General features: G+C 41.1%; 1 protein-coding gene across 3 annotated transcripts in view; it reads right to left on the minus strand.

Moving 5' to 3' along the window:
- Window positions 1–20,120, minus strand: part of rgs19 (regulator of G protein signaling 19) — an 85,032-nt gene continuing 64,912 nt past the window's right edge. The window contains exons 3-5 of one of the 3 annotated variants that reach the window (XM_017710878.2): window positions 16,118–16,204; window positions 12,241–12,475; window positions 1–244 (exon numbers count right to left, since the gene is read on the minus strand). In XM_017710878.2, coding sequence (XP_017566367.1) covers window positions 56–244; window positions 12,241–12,475; window positions 16,118–16,204 — 511 coding nt within the window. In that variant the 3' untranslated portion in view covers window positions 1–55. The remainder of the gene's footprint in view (window positions 245–12,240; window positions 12,476–16,117; window positions 16,205–20,120) is intronic. The other 2 variants (XM_017710880.2, XM_017710879.2) reach the window with 2 other exon arrangements.

Here is a 20,120-nt window from a genome sequence, read left to right on the forward strand (position 1 = left end):
AGAGAGGCCAGTGAAATAGGTTGGTGTTGGGGGTGGGTGGGGGAGGGGTGATGGTCTAGGACTCGGAGGAGGAGCGTGAGCCCCCCTGCACCAGCGATCTGTATATGGGTGAGTTGAGGAAGCGTGGGTAGGAGTCTCTGTGCATGAGCGTGTAGATCTGCAGCTGCGCGTCCTCGAACGTGTGCGGAGTCGGCTCCTGCATCTTCCTGTTGATCACCTCCCGCACCCGCGCGTCCAGACTCACCTGGTGGAGAGAAAGAGAGAGTTTCAGATGAAGTCAATTATGTTAGCTTGCTTTTTTAACCGTTGTGTGGTGTTGGGGTCTGTGGGGCCCATTTCCAGGGTTTACCAAAGGAAACAGTTGTTTATTATTATAATTATCATTATTTCAAACTCAGATAATTGGTCTTTGCTCATTTTCTGTAAAGAACATATAAAATAACCCATTTTCAGTGTCTTCACTCTGTTCACCCCCCACACATTTATATTACACATGTGGTGTTGGGCTGAACCCGCGGGGAGTAAAAGTGTGGAGGTGCTGTGTCCTTCACTCTGTTCTCCTCCTACATGGCCTGCTGTTAGTGTGTGTGTGTGTGTGTGTGTGTGAGTGAGGGTAGACAACATGAACAGGCTGCTGACTGGCTACAGCTGCTAAAGGAGAACCCTACGCTGGACAGCTGTGATATTTTCAACATCTAGTAAATTGTTAAGGCTCTATTGATTTAAAACAATAATAATGCGGTGGGACCACCAGACCCCTGAGTAACAAACACATCAACACCACACCTGGGTAATTGGACTTGAGCAAGCAATTGGATTTGAGCAATGTAGTGTAAATGTAGCATTAGAAGCTTTTAAGCAGATATGCCTGTGTCTGCTCATGCATGCAGATGCGTTTCCTGAAGATTCTGTTTTGCCTGCAGCCACATTTTGAAAATCGCATGTCCTACAGCAGAGGTCATTAATAGGCAGACCACAGTCCGAGTCCAGACCCAGACTCTGTCCTACGTGGACCCTGGACCTATAACCGATAAACTATGGGTAATTCTTTAATTTCGATGGTGTCATCCTATTTTATTGGCCATAGCTTTTCTAGCCTTTACGCTACTCAGCCAATCAGATCTGTGCTTTATGATGAGCACTGAGACTCGAGTGAGTGATGTACACGCAAGGGACTGACTGAAAATAAATAAATAATGTTGTTGAAATATGACTGAACTGGACTTTATTTGATTTGATATTCAGTTGTTGACTGTATAAGATGCTGATATTCCTACCAGGCTACTTTAGTAAACAGTATATGGCACTGAATCATAATGCACGTTAGACATTATGATGTTCTGGACCTTTGCTTGAGGAGATTTTCTCTAACTGGACTTTACTGAACTTTAAATAAAGACCCCTGTCCTACAGCAACAACCTATGGCAGTGAAACAACCCAGTTCTGTCAAAGTAGGTGATTTTTGGCCATGTTAAGGGACAAAATGCACCACACTATGATGACAGGCAGAAGTCTGGCTTGCAAGACTTCATCTAGTTAAGGAGGAACCTGTTTACATAAAACGTTTTCTATGAACTATTATTCCTTCCACGTCATTGTTCAGGATTAAACTCAATAACCCAGTTACTCTGATTCATGAAACTGCAGTAATTCCTTGTGATTCCCATAAGGACCTATTCTAACACGGTATTATTTGTCAGACATAATCTCATGGATCACAATCTTTTGAAAACTTTTTTTTATTAATATTTCTGGCAGCCAATGAAAACCAGTGACAATACATGTACACTAGTGCTTGAAAGTTTGTGAACCCTCTAGAATTTTCTATATTTCTGCATAAATTTGACCCCAAACTTCATCAGATTTCACACAAGTCCTGAAAGTCGATAAAGAGAACCAAATTAAACAAATGAGACAAAAAAAATCAGATCTGGTCATTTATTTATTGAGGAAAATGACCCAATATTACAAGGTTTAGGTCTAATATTTGCAGAAATAAAGAAAGGGTTCACAAACTTTCCAGCACTGATGTACAACGTCATTAGCAAGACAAAACACCAAAGACCTAGATTTTGGTCTCTGGGTCACAGCCACTGATTCAACACAAGACTTGTCTCAGTGCCACAACTCACCCTGCCAGCCACATTGTGGAAGACTGTCAGATACTGTGCCTTCCAAGATCAGCAGAAGGCGGCTAATGACTCAAAGTCAGTGCACACAGACAAACGGGACGGACTCAGTGTACTTCATTCTGAGGTTAAGAGCGATTTTGCTTTAGACGCACTTCTTTTTGGACAGCTACGATATTTCATTTATGCAGAAATCAAGCAAATTCAACGTATTACTGTTTTCAGCACACGCTAACCCAGCAGAGCGCCCACATAAAGAGGCGAGGGTCCTTCTGCTCCTCATTCCTGAGTCCGCCCCCACTCTTAAATCAGCACCCCTCCCTCCCACTCACACATACAGCACAGCACGGCCTATTTATAGAGCTCTTCTAGGGAGGCCAGGGGGGACACAATTTATAGTTTCCTGTGGTCAGAATTTATTTTATGTTACTGATAGAGAGAGAGAGAGAGAGAGAGAGAGAGAGAGAGAGGAGAGAAAGAGAGAGAAAGAGAGTGAGAAAGAGAGAGAGGAAAGACAGAGAGGGGGGGAGAGAGAAAGAAGAGAAAGAGAGAGTGGGAGAGACAGAGAGAGAGATAAAAGACAGAGAGAGGAGAGAGATGGAGAGAGAAGAGAAAGAGGGAGAGAGAGAGGGAGAGAAGAGAAAGAGAGAGAGAGAGAGGGAGAGAAGAGAAAGAGAGAGAGAGAGAAAAGAGGGAGAGGGAGAGAGGGAGAGGGAAAGAGAGAGGGGAGAGAAAGAGAGTGAGAAAGAGAGACAGAGATAAAAGACAGAGAGAGGAGAGAGATGGAGAGAGAGAAGAGAAAGAGAGGGAGAGAAGAGAAAGAGAGAGAGAGAGAAGAGAGGGAGAGGGAGAGAGAGAGAGAGAAGAGAAAGAGAGGGAGAGAGAGAGGGAGAGAAGAGAAAGAGAGAGAGAAGAGAGGGAGAGGGAGAGAGAGAGAGAGAAGAGAAAGAGAGAGTGAGAGAGACAGAGAGAGATAAAAGACAGAGAGGAGAGAGATGGAGAGATAGAGAAGAGCGGGAGAGAGGGAAAGAGAGAGGGGAGAGAAAGAGAGAGTGAGAAAGAGACAGAGAGAGATAAAAGATAGAGAGAGTAGAGAGATGGAGAGAGAGAAGTGAAAGAGAGGGAGAGAAGAGAGAGAGAGAGAGAGAGAAGAGAAAGAGAGGGAGAGAGAGAGAGAGAGAGAGAAGAGAAAGAGAGAGAGAGAGAAGAGAGGGAGAGGGAGAGAGGGAGATCTTAAGACTTTAACTGTAGCTGTAAGTTCTCTGAGACACTGTTCCAGTGATATGAGCTGACACGGGCTGATAAACTGAAGCACAGTGACATTACATATTAAGAGCACATGTGGTTTACATTAACATACACTGAAACGCAGCAGTCACGCATGCCACTGGGGAGAAGGCATGCACAATCTGCATCTGTTCTCACTGAATGCAGTACAGTTCCTGCCTAACACTCTCTCTACCACTAAGACACACTTCTAAATATAAACAGAACCTAATATCTATACATTCATATGCATACATTCAAAAGTTTGTCAAATTATGTGTTTTTATTGGTTTTCTAAGTGAAAATAAGTTACCATCTATGGGGAACAAACTTAAATAAGGTATTTTTTTACTCTTTATTTGCTGAGCTGAACAATTTGGAGAAAAAAATAAATAAATAAAACACAAAATGTGCCATAACTTTTGCACAGGCCACGTTTTATGTGTTTTTTAATGAGTTAAATTCAGAAAACAGGCAGTAATTGTGCATTCCAATGTGCAAAAACGTCTTCTCCCCAGAGGAGGTGCTAACTTACTTTCACTTACCGTTAAATGAAATAACCAGGGGTGCCGAAACGTTTGCATCCAAATGTGTATACGGTACTGTGCCAAAGTCTTACCATCTAAACTCATCACAATGCAAAACAATTCGTCTGGGAAGTCAGTGTGTCCCAGGAAAAACTATACTTAACACTGGAATAAATACAAATAAACACTGGGCTCCAGACGTCTCCATGTCCGCCTTTATTACACAGATTTGTACAAATCCACTGTATTTAATTGAATGAAATATTGACTGGGAAACAAAACGACGAGAACTACAAGTCCTACCAGGCTGCCATGAGGAGAATTTGGGAAAAGGGTTCTTTTCTGTTGAATATACGTTTCACAGATTGTGGCTGTCACAGTTATTCAATTAAACTTAACTGATATTTAATCCCTTCAGTGGTTTGGCTTATTTTGGTTCCTCGTTTCTGTTCCTCTACAGTTTGTTTATACTAAAACTCTTCTCATGCATAGTGTATCATCATGTGATCCCTGTGTTGTGATACGCTTCAGTACCAGTTAGTAGCTCACAGTGCCCGGCTGTGGCTTCAACATTTGCATACGGTTTAGTACAAAATACACACAACACCCAAACAGTTACCATGTGTGTACTACGTGTGTGTGTGTGTGTGTATAGTAAGCTAAACCTTGCATGCCTCATATTCTTCACAAAGGACAATGAAAGTAATGCTTTTTATACTCAATTCACGAGCACATAAACGTATGTAAACATATATAAACTACAAACATGCTCATAGGGCTGTAATAATGTACTGTGATTAATTCTTTCTTGCCTTATAAACACATTTAACACAATTGTTAATATCGAATTTAATACCTTTTAAGCAGAAAACGACCCCAAACGATTCCAATTGAGGTGTTCACATGGACGTATTCTATTCCGATTGAGCCATTACTTGGATTATTAATGGGTTATCAGGCTGCATGTAAATGTGGCTACTGCTAGGTTAATTAGGTACCACTTACGTGTCACATTTGGAGATTGTAGAGCAAACAAAGGTTCAAAACAACTGAGATTTTATCATTTTGAGAAACCAAGAACTTAGTTTTTAATTCGGAATTATGTGTGAAATGTTTCCACACTACAAACACATCACATTACAAAATCTATGTTTAGTAGTACTTAATATAATTTATTTATAACAAAGGACAACCTACAATATCCACCACTTTCCTTAAAGTGAAGGCATTTTAAATGTTCAGAATGTTTTTAGAATTGTTAGTGTGCCTTACAGGCGCTCATTATACATTATGCATAGCACCACTTGTTGTACTACATGTGTATAATATGCCAAAAATTTTATTACAGTTCATTATTAGAGTTTATAAATATACTTAATAAGCAGTGTTATCAATTTACTGGCTTACGCAGAAGATCACTGGGAAAGCCAATCACAGTGGGCCACGAGTCAGACCTTGTAGGTGTGTGTGAGTTCTGATGAAGGGTGGAGTTGTCCTGTCAGCAGTGCTGCAGGGCTGGGACAGGGCTGAGTAACCTGCCAGTAAAACAGCCACTAAAGTCATGTACAATTCATCAGTCACTGTACTGATTGAAAACATGAGTAGTTTGGTGTGGGTGGGGGTGGGGTGGGGGGTGTCAGATTTCCACACAATGTGTGTCTACAAAAAACAAAGGGACCGGTGTGTGTGCGTGTGTGTGTGTGTGTGTGTGTTGCATGCATACCGCGGCAGTCTTGGTCAAGTAAAAGACCTGGTATTCTTCCAGTTGTTCGGACACCAGCCAATGACCTGAACATATCATGAATTCATCAGCTATTAAAAGAACAAACTGAAACTGAGAGACTGAAAGACAGTGAGAGAATATTAGGGCTGCATGATATATGCAAAACACTAGTATAGTGATTATATTCCTACATGCGATCGTGATAAGCGATATGTTGAAACCACATTGGTGTAAGCAGTAATATCACAATACTGTTAAATAACTCTTCTGACCAAAATAAGTCACTCTGGATTTAATGTAGGGATGGCACTGATCCAATATCAGGCTGATATCAGCAGAAAATGCTGGAAAAAAATGATTAGTTCCAGCCTTGTAACAAATGTAGTCTGAGACAGTACACATGTTTACAATGTGTGATGCCATCTTTTTGTATATTCTTCCAAGGGCGTAGCTATGTGGGAGGCCTTTAGGGGCCTTGGCTGCCGAGATTTCTCATCACATTGCAAATTTTAAGGTCACTGTGTGCCAAGATGCAGTTTTCGCTTTGTCATAAGTTAAATAAACAAAAGAGACTGAGGACGTTCTCCATAAATCATCACCAATTTTTGGCAGTTACTGTCACTGTGGCAACAAGGCTGCAAGCCGGCCAGGACGGGTGCCTTTTTTATGCAGCACAGCTTCACTGTACTTCATTTTTTGTAAAGAAAACAAAGTTCAGTACTGTTAAAAAAGACAAAAAGACGTTTAGACCATTCGCTTTAATAAGACATCGGCTGCTACCGCTGTAAAAGGTAAGTCAATTGGCCTTCATGCGCCACAGTACGAGTACTAAGTAACTAAGAGTTACTTAGTGAGGTAAGTTATCAGGTTTTGTCTGGTTACTGTAACAGGTAAGTAACTTTGTAACGATTTAGCTATAATTAGTTGGTGTTGATCACCCTCACTATGACGCCTCTGGGCCACAATTCTTGCTAGTTGGCCCCCACAACCTGTAACCAGGCCTGTTTGCGCACGTAGTTTGAGCACAGTAGCCTACTTTCAGATGCTTAAGGAAAAAATAGCTCATTTTAATGCTTCGTTGCTTACATAGTAGTTATTAAAGCAAAAATTGGATGTGTATCAGTACTGATTCTGAAGGTTTCAACACTGGTATCATCTGGAACTGTGATTGGTCAAGATGCTCAAAACACACAGTAAGAAAACACTGTGATTGGTTAAAGGGTTCATTTCCATATTGCAGCCATGCGTGGTATCAATATTGCAAAGACCAATATTGCAACCTTTCAAACTCCTTGAGACCACCGGTGGTTCCAAAACGCACTTCGTCATATTAGTCATAACTTTCATGAGCTCCATTCAGAAGCTGGGCGTCGTGTGAGGCTGTAGCTCTTCTCTCCAGTCTAATAGATGGTGATGTCATTTTAAACCCTTATAATAAAAGAAGCTGAACTTTGTTTTTCTACTGAAAGTCGACCCGTTTTTCCCCAAATCTGGGCTCTAAACTATAATCAGACGGCGTCTCTTCAGTGATCTGCTCTGGAAACATCACTTTTATAAAATTATGAAATTTAATATATTCTTTGAGAATATAAAGGTGTAATTTCTTTGTCCGTTCACTGATACCTGCCAGCTTCTGTCGTGTTTCATATCTACACGACTTAATTCTACTCACATTTGCAACATTTCAGTGTATTACACACAAAATGTTCTACACGTTTTGCTGCTTTTGTTCAACATCTGCTGTTACCATCAAATCTTTTTATTCAATGAGTCAATATACACATTAAAAAATCCATGAATGGAAATCCAGCTAATGACTCAAACTGAAATGAATGTTTCCTGCTTTCATACCTTTCACACCAGAAACGAAAAGCCCGGCTAATCTGCAGTCAAATTGATCAGCACCTCCTTGCATAACAACATACCGTATCAAGAGCCCTGATTTTGATTCAGGTCTGCAGTACGCAAGCGGCTTTTCCTTAGAAACAAACAATCGGAGCACAAAACCTGCTCCAGCGAGTCGTATCTGCACCCCAGGCAGTGTGAAACCAGCTTTACACACATACGCCCTCCATGTGCTCTTCTCAGGTACAGACAGGTATAGACGTCTTCTAACCCAACACACAGCGCGGTGTTTATCAGCCTGTTCTCATTTTCAGCGTGACAAACGTGGAATACGTTAGATTAGTGCATTACGGTTCAAGTCAGTGTCAACGCTTCAGGGCTGTCTGAGTCTTTCTCCTTTCAAATCTCTAAGTAGAGATGGGGTGGGGAATACAGGATAGAGGTACTGCACACAGAAACGCTGGACAGTAATGAAGAACACCCTAAAAAACTGAAGAAGGCTCTTCAGGGGTTCTTCAGCAGAGGCATCATTCTATTGAATTGGTTCAAAATGAAAGTTCATTCATTTTAGACTTTTGACTGATTTGGACCTTAGACAAAAATCTTCTTGCTTTGAGCCACTCTTTATCTTAATTATGTTCATTTTACTAAAACAATCGATCGAACACACCGATTTGACACTAACGAAACAATCATAAAACTGCTGAAACTTTTCAACACAACTCAAAAACAGTAGACCAGAGGTCGGCAACATGAGGCTCTTTTTTTGCGGCTCCACAGCAGATAAATGGTCTTAAACGCTGGAGGTAACATAGAACTGCTAATTCACCCTTTAACCCTGAAGGTTGGCGAGCGAACTGCTGGTCACCATAGCAACAACGCCAGTCTCAGTAACGTTAGCTAAAGAAACAGCAAAGAGAGAGATTTAAGACGAACGTCCTGATATGTTTAATCTGCAACGAGAAACGCAATCGCTAAAAAGTTGTGAAGCTGAAGTCAGCGTCTCATTCAAATTGTCCTGTTCCACCTTAAATAATGCCGCAGTACTGGCACCTCAGGTACCACTTAAGGTGGAACGGGAAAACCCGTACGAGAATCTGGTGAATGAGACGCGACTTCAGCCTCGTATAAAGTTGAACGTTCAGAGATATTTTACAAGAAACTTCTATTTTTGTGGAAAAGTTTCCTGCTGGAGATGCGAGAAAAGCGGCTACAGCTCAGCTGAAGCTTAAAGCAGAGCAAAGTTAGTCTGTGTTTTCATTTATTTTAGGTTATATGTTTAGCCAAAACTAGTACATTAGCACGCACTGAGACAGATTCACAGCCAAGATGGTAAAATGGACATAAAATCTTGTGGCTCCCAAGGTGGTTTAATTGTTGTTGAAAGGACAAAATGGCTTTTCTTAACATTTGGGTTGTGACTCCTGCACTGGACAACACAGTGCTAGCAAACAAAGCTTTAAACAGATGCACTCATGAAATCATAATATTTTTTAAAACGCAAAAACAGTAATAATTTGGTATATAAATATTTTATAAATAAAATAAGGCTCTGCCTACAGACTAAAATGCTGTCTTTCTGTGGATACATGAAAACACATGGCAGCATTATATAAAAGTTCTTATTATTTAAAAATAAAATTCATGATGAATTTAAATCTTTCAATTATACTTCAAATGAAACCAAAGCAACATTTTTAAAAGCAACATCAAATCAAAAAAAAAAAAAAAAACTAAATAAGTATAATTTTCCAGGTTAGCGTTTGGGACAGCCACCTTCCAAAATAAAGTTCCCTATAAAAGATGACTTTGTATATATTTAGCTAACTACCTCTATTAATGCCTTGAGCTTAAACAGGTCATACCTATAGGTCATCCATGTAAACATCTATAGTCTGAATACTTAATTGTTATTTATTTATGATACTTGCTAAGCGTTCATTTAAAGAACACACAGAACAGGCACATCTGCTCTAAGGTAAGATAGCTAACTGCTATATAATCGGGCTTCTAAATTTTTGACTGTTGTCTGTGCATTGGGCCTGTATGCGTTTCGGACGGCTGAGAGATCGCAATGTTTTGTCACCTTCAAATCACGACACTGATTAACAGACAATATACTGTGCACAGCTACAGTACAGTGGTCAAGAAAAAAACACCCCGTAGTTGATGAAAGCACACAATTACAGGATCTGTCAACTACAACTGACCCGAAACAGCTCACAGCACTTACAATACACTTTCAACACTTAATGAGTCTGCTCTCAAGGAAACAGAGGCCCATAGAGAGAGAGAGAGCGAGAGAGAGGAGGGGGGAGAGAGAGAGAGAGAGAGAGAGAGTGACAGTTAATTAAAGACCACAGAAGGATGATGAGCTATACATAGAGTGAACTGTGAGACGGACAGATGGCAGGAGAGGCTGCAAAAAGCACCGTGTTCCTCGTTGTGGACCGCCCTGTCTCTGCCTTCTCAGAAGCGTCCCTAACAATGTGTCCTTGGTAATGAGCTCATGTTAAGTCAATCGTATTTTATAGTTGCAAAGTATAATATACTCACTTACCTGCAAATATGAGCACTGACACAATTTACACCTAACGTAACGTACGGAGTACCTGAGGAGTGATTTCTTCATTCAGATGCCAGAATGTGGAACAGTTAACTGACTACTTGAGTTCCCATGCACACCACATAACATTATGACCTCCTTGTTTCTACGCTCATTGTCCATTTTTTCAGCTCCACTTACTATACACTCATCGGCGACTTTATCAGATACACCTGTTCAGTTACTTGTTAACACAAATAGCTAATCAGCCAATCACACGGCCGCAACTCAATGCATTTAGGCATGTAGAGGTGGTGAAGGCGACTTGCTGAAGCGCAGACCGAGCATCAGAACGGGGAAGAAAGGGGATTTAAGGGACTTTGAACGTGGCGTGGTTGTTGGTGCCAGACGGGCTGGTCTGAGTATTTCAGAAACTGCTGATCTGCTGGGATTTTCACACACAACCATCTCTAGGGTTTACAGAGAACGGTCCAAAAAAGAGGAAATATCCAGCGAGCGGTCAGTTGTGTGGACGAAAATGCTTTGTTGATGTGAGAGGTCAGAGGAGAATGGGCAGACTGGTTCCAGATGATAGAAAGGCAGCAGGAACTCAAATAACCAACCAACATCTCTGAGGAACGTTTCCAACACCTTGTTGAAAGTGTGCCACGAAGAATGGAGGAAGTTCTGAAGGCAAAAGGGGGTCCAGCCTTTTACTAGCAAGGTGTACCTAATAAAGTGGCCAGTGAGTGTATAGGTGCACTGTGTAACTCTACAGTTACAGACTGTAGTCCATCTGTTTCTCTGATACTTTTTCAGCCCCCTTTTACCCTGATCTTCAGATGTCAGGGCCCCCATGGACCCTCACAGAGTAGGTACTATTTGGGTGGTGAATCATTTTCAACACTGCAGTGACACTGAAGTGGTGGTGGTGTGTTAGTGTGCTTGTCTGAGTGGATCAGACACAGCAGTGCTGCTGGAGTTTTTAAACACCTCAGTGTCGCTGCTGGACTGAGAATAGTCCACCAACCAAAAATATCGAGTCAACAGCGTCCCGTGACCACTGATGAAGGACTAGAGGATGACCAACACAAACTGTGCAGCAGCAGATGAGCTGACGTCTCTGACTTTACATCTACAAGGTGGACCAACGAGGTAGGAGTATCTAATAGAGTGGACAGTGAGTGATTACAGTGTTTCAAATTTTTATGAGAGGATGCAGTAGAGGCTCTTTATTAACAGCACAGAGTTTAGCTATAATCACGGCTCTGGCCCGAAGAGTATTTGCTCTGTGAGAATTTAGCTCCAGATCAAATGTATTAAATGTTCCCTGCTGTGCATGACTAGGAGCCAACGGAGCTCTAGATCAGTTTTACCAGGCAAAGCCATTTGTTATGGGATAAAGTATCTCATCAAAGTACTAGACACAGCCTGGATGCCAGCTTTACGAGACAGTTGGCACACTCAATAACAATAAAAACACGGTGCCCTGCCAGGTTTATTACTATGATTTGTTATTATACTACTATAAAGACGATCTGAATAGGTGTACTATAAGAACTAGGGAGCTATAAATTATTGCAAAAATAAGCTTATCCCTTGTGTGGTGTTGATGTATTTGTTACTCAGTGGTCTGGTGGACCCGCTACATTATTGTTTTTTTAAATCAATAGAGCCATAACAGTTTATGTAAAAATACCAGATGTTTAAAATATCACAAGTGTCCAGTGTTGGGTTCTCCTTTAGCAGCTGTAGCCAGTCAGCAGCCAGTCCATGTTGTCCACCCTCACACACACACACACACACACACACACACACACACACACACACACACACACACACACACACACACACACACACTAACAGCAGGCTGTGTAGGAGGAGAACAGAGTGAAGGAGACAGCACCTCCACACTTTTACTCCCTGTGGGTTCAGCCCAGCACCACATATGTAATATAAATGTGTGGAGGGTGAACAGAGTGAAGACACTGAAAATGGGTTATATTATATGTTCTTCACAGAAAATGAGCAAAGACCAATAATCTGAGGTTGAAATAATAATAAATCTCTTATAAAATTGTCTAACTGGGGAAATGATGGCACAGATGTATCGCTACCTGCTCCAGTTCTTGTGCCACCTCTGATGTACAGATTTTCAGTTTTCAGTGTTATGCTAAGCTTTCTGTCTGAGTGTGTACTCCTACCTCTTTAGGCGAGAGTATAGAGATGTAGTCTTCGTAGATCACGCGTGCCTTCTCCTCGATGGTGATCTTGTTGATCTCCTTCTTCAGGTCCTCGCAAGCCAGCCAGAAGAGCATGTTCTCCTCGCTGTACTCTGTCCGCAGAAACTCGCGAAACACGTTCCGCCCTGCTGGGTTCTTCATCAGCTTATCGAAAGACTGAGCCCACTGCTTCATCTCCTCCACCGTCGGTTTGGTGCTGAGAGAGAGAGACAGAGAGGTCAACCAGTTAATATCCTTCCTTTTCAGTTATTAATCTTTATTATTCAGTAATTACTATAAATTATTCTGTAAGTACTATGAATTACTTGGCAGCTACCAAGAAGATAATATTGCTGTTGTTGGACAAAAACCTCATATCTCTAAAATGATGACAGAAAAAGGACAAAACCTACTGTTTTTTAATGTAAGTTAATGGAACCAGACTTTTTTGGCCATTTCTGTTGGTCCATTCCTCATGAAATTTATAGACAATGTAAAGGGCAACAGGTCATTTCAAATTATGTCAAAAAACAAAAAACGGAGATACGAGGTTTTCTTCCAACAACAGAGATATGTAAGTAATGTAGTTATAAGACTGATATGGGCTCTAGGGCTACAACAATATGCTGACATTGTCAACGACACTGATTTTGTGTCGATGTGGATTTTTATTTTGGATATTTTTTAATAGAAAAGCACTCTATAATGATGTGTTATGTTCATATCTAGAATGAAACACGGTTATTTGCACAGACGAGACTCTGATAAGTCAATAGTGCATAAGTTAAGTTAGCTGCAGCCCTAGAAGGCCCACTTATAGGTCCTTGCAGTTGAAGGGGTTAACATGTTCATGCCTCATGAGTGCAAGGAGGCGAGTACAAACTCACGCTCAAGCCTGGCATGTGACATTCACATTGCACATATAATTAGAGACGGTACAATACCACTGTTTCTTTTCCAAGACCGATACTGATATGGAAATTTTCACTATTAATTGGCAGTCCAATTTTTGTTCTTTAAAAGCTACAAGACTTTAGTGTTGTTACAGGATTGAATCAGACTGACATCCAATCTAGCATTTTCTGCTGGTATTGGCCCAAAACTGATCCCTGGTCCTGGATCAGTGCCATCACTACAAATAATAGTGACATCATTAAAAACATCCAATAAAAGCATCTGAGATCTTTGTGTTTTTCCAGCCTGCTGCTTCTGCTCCTGAACAAACCCAGGCATGCAGCTGTGCTCCTACCAAAAGCAGCTTTTGATTGGAAATATATATATAAAAAAAAGAATGATAATATTAAATTAAGCTGAGCAATAAAGTCAGGCTCTGTAGCGGAGTTTGTTCATCTGCCTTTTAGGAACAACACGAATATCTAAAGGAAAACAGTGCAACTGCTATAGCTGTTACATCACTGAACACAACAGCGCGACAGTAATGGGTCAAATCAGCAGTTTGACCACTCATGCCATCACACCACACATTCATGCTTAATGAGAAAATGATTTCTAACCACTGACACCATTTCTAGCTTTGGCATAATGTTCTTTCACTGGATCGATCACAATTCAAACAAAAGAAGCAATATGTATCAAAGTAAAGAGGGAAATGTCACTATTAGCCCCCCCAGTCCTCCATGTGCTTGTGTTTACCTTTTGGTCTTTTCCGTGTGCTTTCTTGTTTTGATTCTTCCCTGTCCTGCCCCCTTGTTTCCAGACTCTGCCCTTGATTGCTCTCACCTGTGTCTTGTTACCTGTTTCTGTATTTAAGCCCTGGGTTTTCCCCTGTTAGGTTGCTGGTCTTTGCCTTGTATTGTATTGTATAGTGTTTGTTCTTCTGACCTCAGTTCGTATTCAGTCTGTTTTCCTTTTCGTGATGTCTGTCCCTCCATCTCTCCATGTTGGCTCCTTGACCCTGGACTGTTTAGACCCTGATTATGGATTTTCCCCTAATAAATCTCGCCTCTCTCAGCGTATGCGTCCGCCTCATCATCGGTCCCCAGTGTTACAGGAAGCTTCAACTTCTTCCAGGAGAACCATGCAGTCGGCCAATTTATTATTTAGATTTTGGCCAATCTGAGTTGTAACTATACTGTAAATAACATGAGGCAGGTAAGGGCACTTGTGATGTATTTGAATGCTAATGCTATGATAATTAGATGCAGCAGAATTATGCATGGCTCATAAATAACCAGTCGCCTCTTACTTTCACTTCACCTCATGTTATTTCATAATATTTAAATAGGTAACTTTTTTTTTTTTCCCCCAATTTTCTCGTCTCCAATTGCACCTACTAATCAGAACATGATATTACCAACGATGGAGGGTGTTGGCTAGCACAGGCTTCCTCCGAGACCTGTGAAGCACCACCGCCTCTTTTCGAACTGCCACTCACGCAACATCCGAAGGTGCTCTGAGGAAAGCGCCAACCTCCATATCTGTTATGTCACCTAACAGACGTCTGAGCTGACTAGCAACGCATTGAGTGATTGAGTGTGTTCTCTTGGACTCCCGGCTATGGATGGCTGTGGCATCACCAGGGATTGAACTCACATGTCCTGATGACAGAGCCAACGCTTAGGCGGTCGCCCACTCGAGGGCCCAGGTGTAACGTGGAGCGAGGAGGCATACGCACGTGCTGAGATAAGCGACTTTTATTATGGGCAAATCCAGGGTCACGGTCAAAAAACGGTCCAGGTTCAAACAGCCAGCACGAACAGATCGAGGTGCAGACATGATAAACAACACTGAACCTCAAACAAGAACCAAACACGAGAATACAATACATACATCCAACAAACAAAGACCAGCACTAGACTAAGGAAAACACAGGGCTAACAAGAGGGCTAACGAGGGTCAGGTGGGAAACAGGTGGTAACAATCAGGGGTGGAATCAGACAACAAGGGGGCTGGCCTGAACCAAAACAAATGCACATGGATGAAAAAGTAAACAAAAAGCACACGGACAGGACTGGGAGGGGCCAATCATGACACCAGGTAGCATTTCTAAAAAGAATTTAAAATGCCAGCTCGGATCTTTAAAGAGCAAAACTTGTTATTTATATTACAACTTTGGATAATAAAAAGCTTTATTAATGTGTTATTTTGTTTTATGTGTTCACATGGCCCATGCGGAGTGAGAAAAATGATTATAAGCACTATAATGTAAGTAAGAAATGCTAATAAAATGCTTTACATTTTTTATATCTATCTAGTTGTATTGAAACTACATGCTATGTTTGATTTTCTACATAAAAATAAAACACCATCTAGAGGGAATAAACTTAAATATATTACTTTTTCTGCATATTTTAGTGCACAATTTATTTGAGTTTAACAGTCATATTTTACATCTTTTTCCCCTAATATGTCAAATTCAGCAAATAAACAGTAACTGTGCATTAAAATGTGCAGAAGTGTGATCTTTGTAGATCGTGAGGGCTCAATCCTGGTCCTGAAGAGTTCAGATCCAACACACCTGGCTCTTCTATTCAGATGCTCCTGAAGGCCTTGATTAACTGGATCAGGTGTGTTTGATTAGAGGTAGAACTAAACTCTGCAGGGTGGTAGATCTCCAGGAGCAGGACCGAGCACCCCTGCTGTAAATGGTGTGGTAACTTATTTTCATTAGAAAATCAACAAAACATGTCTTTTGACCAGGGGTGGACAAACTTTTGGATACGACTATATACAGAGTATAAAATCAAACTATAAAATCCACCTGGAGCCTTGATTGTAACTTATTTTAATGCTCAGGGTAGAAAAAGGTTAAATCACCTTGTTTACACAAGCCAGCAGAGTTTGTACATGTTTATGACTGAGTGTGTAAAAGTGTGTGCGTGTGAACGTGCCATCTCACCAAGCTTCACAGTTTGGTATGGTCTCCAGCTTTGTCTCCGGGAGTTTCATCCTACCGCGGTTCTCATCTTCTCTCCTAACAGTGAGACTGGAAGGTGGTAAAATGGCATTGAGAAATAACAGTTGTGCCGGAACCAACAGGCCTGGCCAAACACATGTGTGTGTATGTGTGTGTGTGTGTGTGTGTGTGTGCGTGTGTGTGTATAAATATATGTATCGCTGGAACAAAATCTTGTATCTCATTTTTTCAGTTTTTGACAGTTTAAAAAAGCCTGTTGTCCTTTACATTGTGTGTTAATTTAATGATGGATGGACCAAAACAAATGACCCAAAATGACCTGGAAAAAGTTCTGGTTCCATTGAATTACATTAAAAGTAAAGTAGGTTTTTGCCTTCTCCTGTAAAGTTACCATTTTGGAGATACAAGGTTTTGTTCCAACATCAGCTCTCAAAATAAACAAATAAATAAATTATATATATATATATATATATATATATATATATATATATATATATAGAGAGAGAGAGAGAGAGAGAGAGAGAGAGAGAGAGAGAGAGACAGAGAGAGAGAGAGAGAGAGACAGACAGGGAGAGCATCAAAAAATAAAAATAAACATAATTTTCCATATTTCTGTCCATTCCATGCCTTTTCTTGAGACTTGCTTTCTATTTTTCAAAGAAATCTGCTAATATTTTTCAGTCTTACAGTTTGGTTGCTTTTGACAGCTACTCATCCTTTCAGACCCACAGCACTGAGTCGTCTTCTCACAGTGGAAGGATGGACAGAAACACCTGTGGATGTTTTTCAGATCTGATGCAGCTTGATTTTCTCCTCTCTCTCAGCTTTAAGTGCTGTTTTCCGTTTATGGTGATCTGTTTTGGTGGTCTATCAGTTCCTTAATGGTTGACATAATATGTTTTTGAAATGTAGAACTTGCACTAAACGGCCTGCCTGACTGGAAATGGCATAAATATAAGGTGGTCTCTGACTTTTGCACAGTACTGTACCTACACATTCATTCATGTACAAGCAGAGAGACAAACACTCCCAACATACTCCTCGGTTCCTTAGTGTCAAACACACACTCATGCAATTTATCACACTTAGAGGTGAAAGTGGTCAAAGTCATGCTGGTCAGTGTGGTCTGCAGGAAGCCTGAAAGGCTGGCTACTGTAATAGGTTTTTGTGAGCTATAGCTGTTTTTCCTGTGCTGCTGACCACAGAAGCAGCCTATAGCATCTGAGAGCCTGGCTATGAGCTAGCATGGCTAACCTCAAAACCTCAGGTCAGGCTGCAGCGTGTGACTACAAACGCTGGTCTGTGGTCTACAGTTTGTACCTTCTACAGGCCTGTGTGCAGGTAAGCCACAATGCTAGACACTAGTGCTGGCCTGGACAGCATTTAGTATGCTTATTCATTTCTTTATCAAAATATTTCAATTTTTGATTTATAACAAACAATCATACATTCATTCATTAACAATGGACATCCGGGAGATGCCAACAGACATGATTTGAGTCAGTTTCGCTGGTTTACTAAATGCAGCCAAGTGCATTCCATGACCTACTTAGCGGTCTGAGTGGGCCTGACTTAAATTTTGAGACAGGCTCACTTGGATAATTCATCATTGATAGTGATTAGTGACTAATGGGAATCAATCATCAGTTAAATATTAACTAATGATTAATTACCACATCAATATTAGTGCTTAAATAGCTGTCTTGCCTCCTAGCTGTCAATACCTAGGCCCAATCCCATTTCACTCTTCGCACCTACCGCTCAGCCCTTAGCCCTCTGTTATCATGTTCATGCCTAGGGGGTAGGGTGTCCTGATTTTTGTTGGTATAAGAGGGGTAGGGCAAAAGTTTGGGGCTACCTGCGTTCCAAACTGAGGTTTTTCAGAGACACTGTCATGATTGGCCCCTCCCAATTCTGTCCATGTGTTCGTGTTTTGGTTTAGCCCATGTGCGTTTGTTTTGGTCCGGCCCCCTTGTTTCACGACTCCACCCCTGATTGTCTCCACCTGTTTCCTGCCTGTCCCTCGTTGACCCTTTTGTATTTAAGCCCTGTGTTTGCCCCTTGTGTTTGCTGGTCTTTGTTGTTTGTTGGATGTATTGGTCTTTGTACTGTTCAGCTTGTTGGATTCTGTTGGACACACTGTTCAATCCGTGTTGGATCTATGAACCTGGACCGATTGAACGATGACCCATAATTTGCGCATAATAAACGTCGCTTATCTCCGCATATGCGTCCGCCTCCTCGCTCCCAACCGTTACAGACACAATCCAAACACAGTGTTATGAGAATAGAAAATCTGGCAAGATGGCTGAGCAAACGACCAAAGAAACCCACAAATGTGAGAATTTTCTCCATTAATAATGACGATAACCACTGTATTATCTGAAGCGCCACAGTGTAACTGCTGCACCGTTTAAGGTGGAACGTGAAAGTTGGACAAGAACAAGAAACCGGTGAATATCTGACTTCGGCCTCATATCACTGAAGAATTAGGGGTGGGTGATAATAAATAACTGCCCCCCTCTTTGAAGGCACATAATGCCTTAAATGTAACTAAAGCCCAGCAGTGAGGAGCTGAACTTTCCCCTCCTCTGCTGTCACTGTAGACGGGCCAGGTCGCCTACAGAGCAGCGCTAGAAGCTATTAATGAAGTAATGCTCTTTTTATTTGAGGGTCCCATTTCAGAAAGGATGATTTCAACCACTACCCCTGTTATTTAGTTCCAAGGGGCAAGAAGACACTAAAAAAACTAGGGGTAAAAATAAGATATGGGATTGGGCCCAAATAAACAAGCATCACCCACTGCTGCCCCCAACAGTAAAAATCAGAAATGAGAAATCCTGCTGTTTTTGTGAGAAGGGCCTGAAGGCAGAGCTGCAGATTTACACCCGCAGTTTCATTCCAGCGGTATCAGGCCAGAGGAACGCATGCGCAGTAGGAGAGTGCGACCGTGCCATGTAAACAAAGTCCTTATAGGAAAGTTGAGCGTTATGAGCGTCTCATTCATATTTCAACAAGTGGCCGGTCTCCTGATGTGAACAGCGACCGCTTGTGCTGATTGTGTGTGTCGCCATGCGTATTAGCATTCAGGAAGGGATATTGTTCCAATACACAAATCAGTCTTTGGTAACCGCTTAAACCACAAGACAAAACACATTACAAAACAATTAGAAACAAAGAGAAAAATGAAATAGTTTCTATGGACTCTTTGATCAGGGAAACGTCCAAAAACTAAAGTTTGATTTAGCAGAAAGCTTAATATTATGCTCAGTTTAAACTTGAGGTAAAGTTCCTGCACATGTACAGTAAGTGTACACACAAAGCCCCGTATTAAGGGGAAGTTAATCGAGCTGTATGTCTACATAACTCATTAGTTTACCCAGAACACATAAACTGTAGTTCATAATATTGATCCGGTGAATCTCTATGTGTTGAAACCACAGCTTAAAATATAACGTTAGCCCAACACACATTTATCTCAAATTTATCGGAAACCCACATAAAACGACTGAAATGTTGATTGGCCTGTTGAATAAACAGATATTATTGGTGTTTGTACCACAACGTGTCTCAATAAATGTTTTTCCAGCTATTTTTATTTACCTGTGCTAGCCTTAACTCAAAATGCACCCGATTCACATTCTGTTTGTTGGAAAGCAAACCTATGACACTGAATGTTGACTGTGGAGAATCATTGCGATCAATTATGTTTTAAGTAAGTTATTACAATGTTTTATACTTACGGTAGGTTTAGAGATGTTCATAATGTACAGGCTAATCGGCCGTTTAGTTGGCCTGTTTATCGTTGGTCCACGGTGGCTAAACAAGTCACTGAGAACGTGCTCAGCATCTTCACCTGAATCTCATTCAGTGAAAAGAACAGCTAAACAAACGGAATGTGTAGTAGGTTATTACTATTTGTTTCAATGCTGTTTACCATTTTAATATCTGTCATGCATTTGAATAGTATCAACTGAGTAATATC

The sequence above is a fragment of the Pygocentrus nattereri genome, chromosome 9, assembly GCF_015220715.1.
Source record: "Pygocentrus nattereri isolate fPygNat1 chromosome 9, fPygNat1.pri, whole genome shotgun sequence".
NCBI lineage: Eukaryota > Metazoa > Chordata > Actinopteri > Characiformes > Serrasalmidae > Pygocentrus > Pygocentrus nattereri.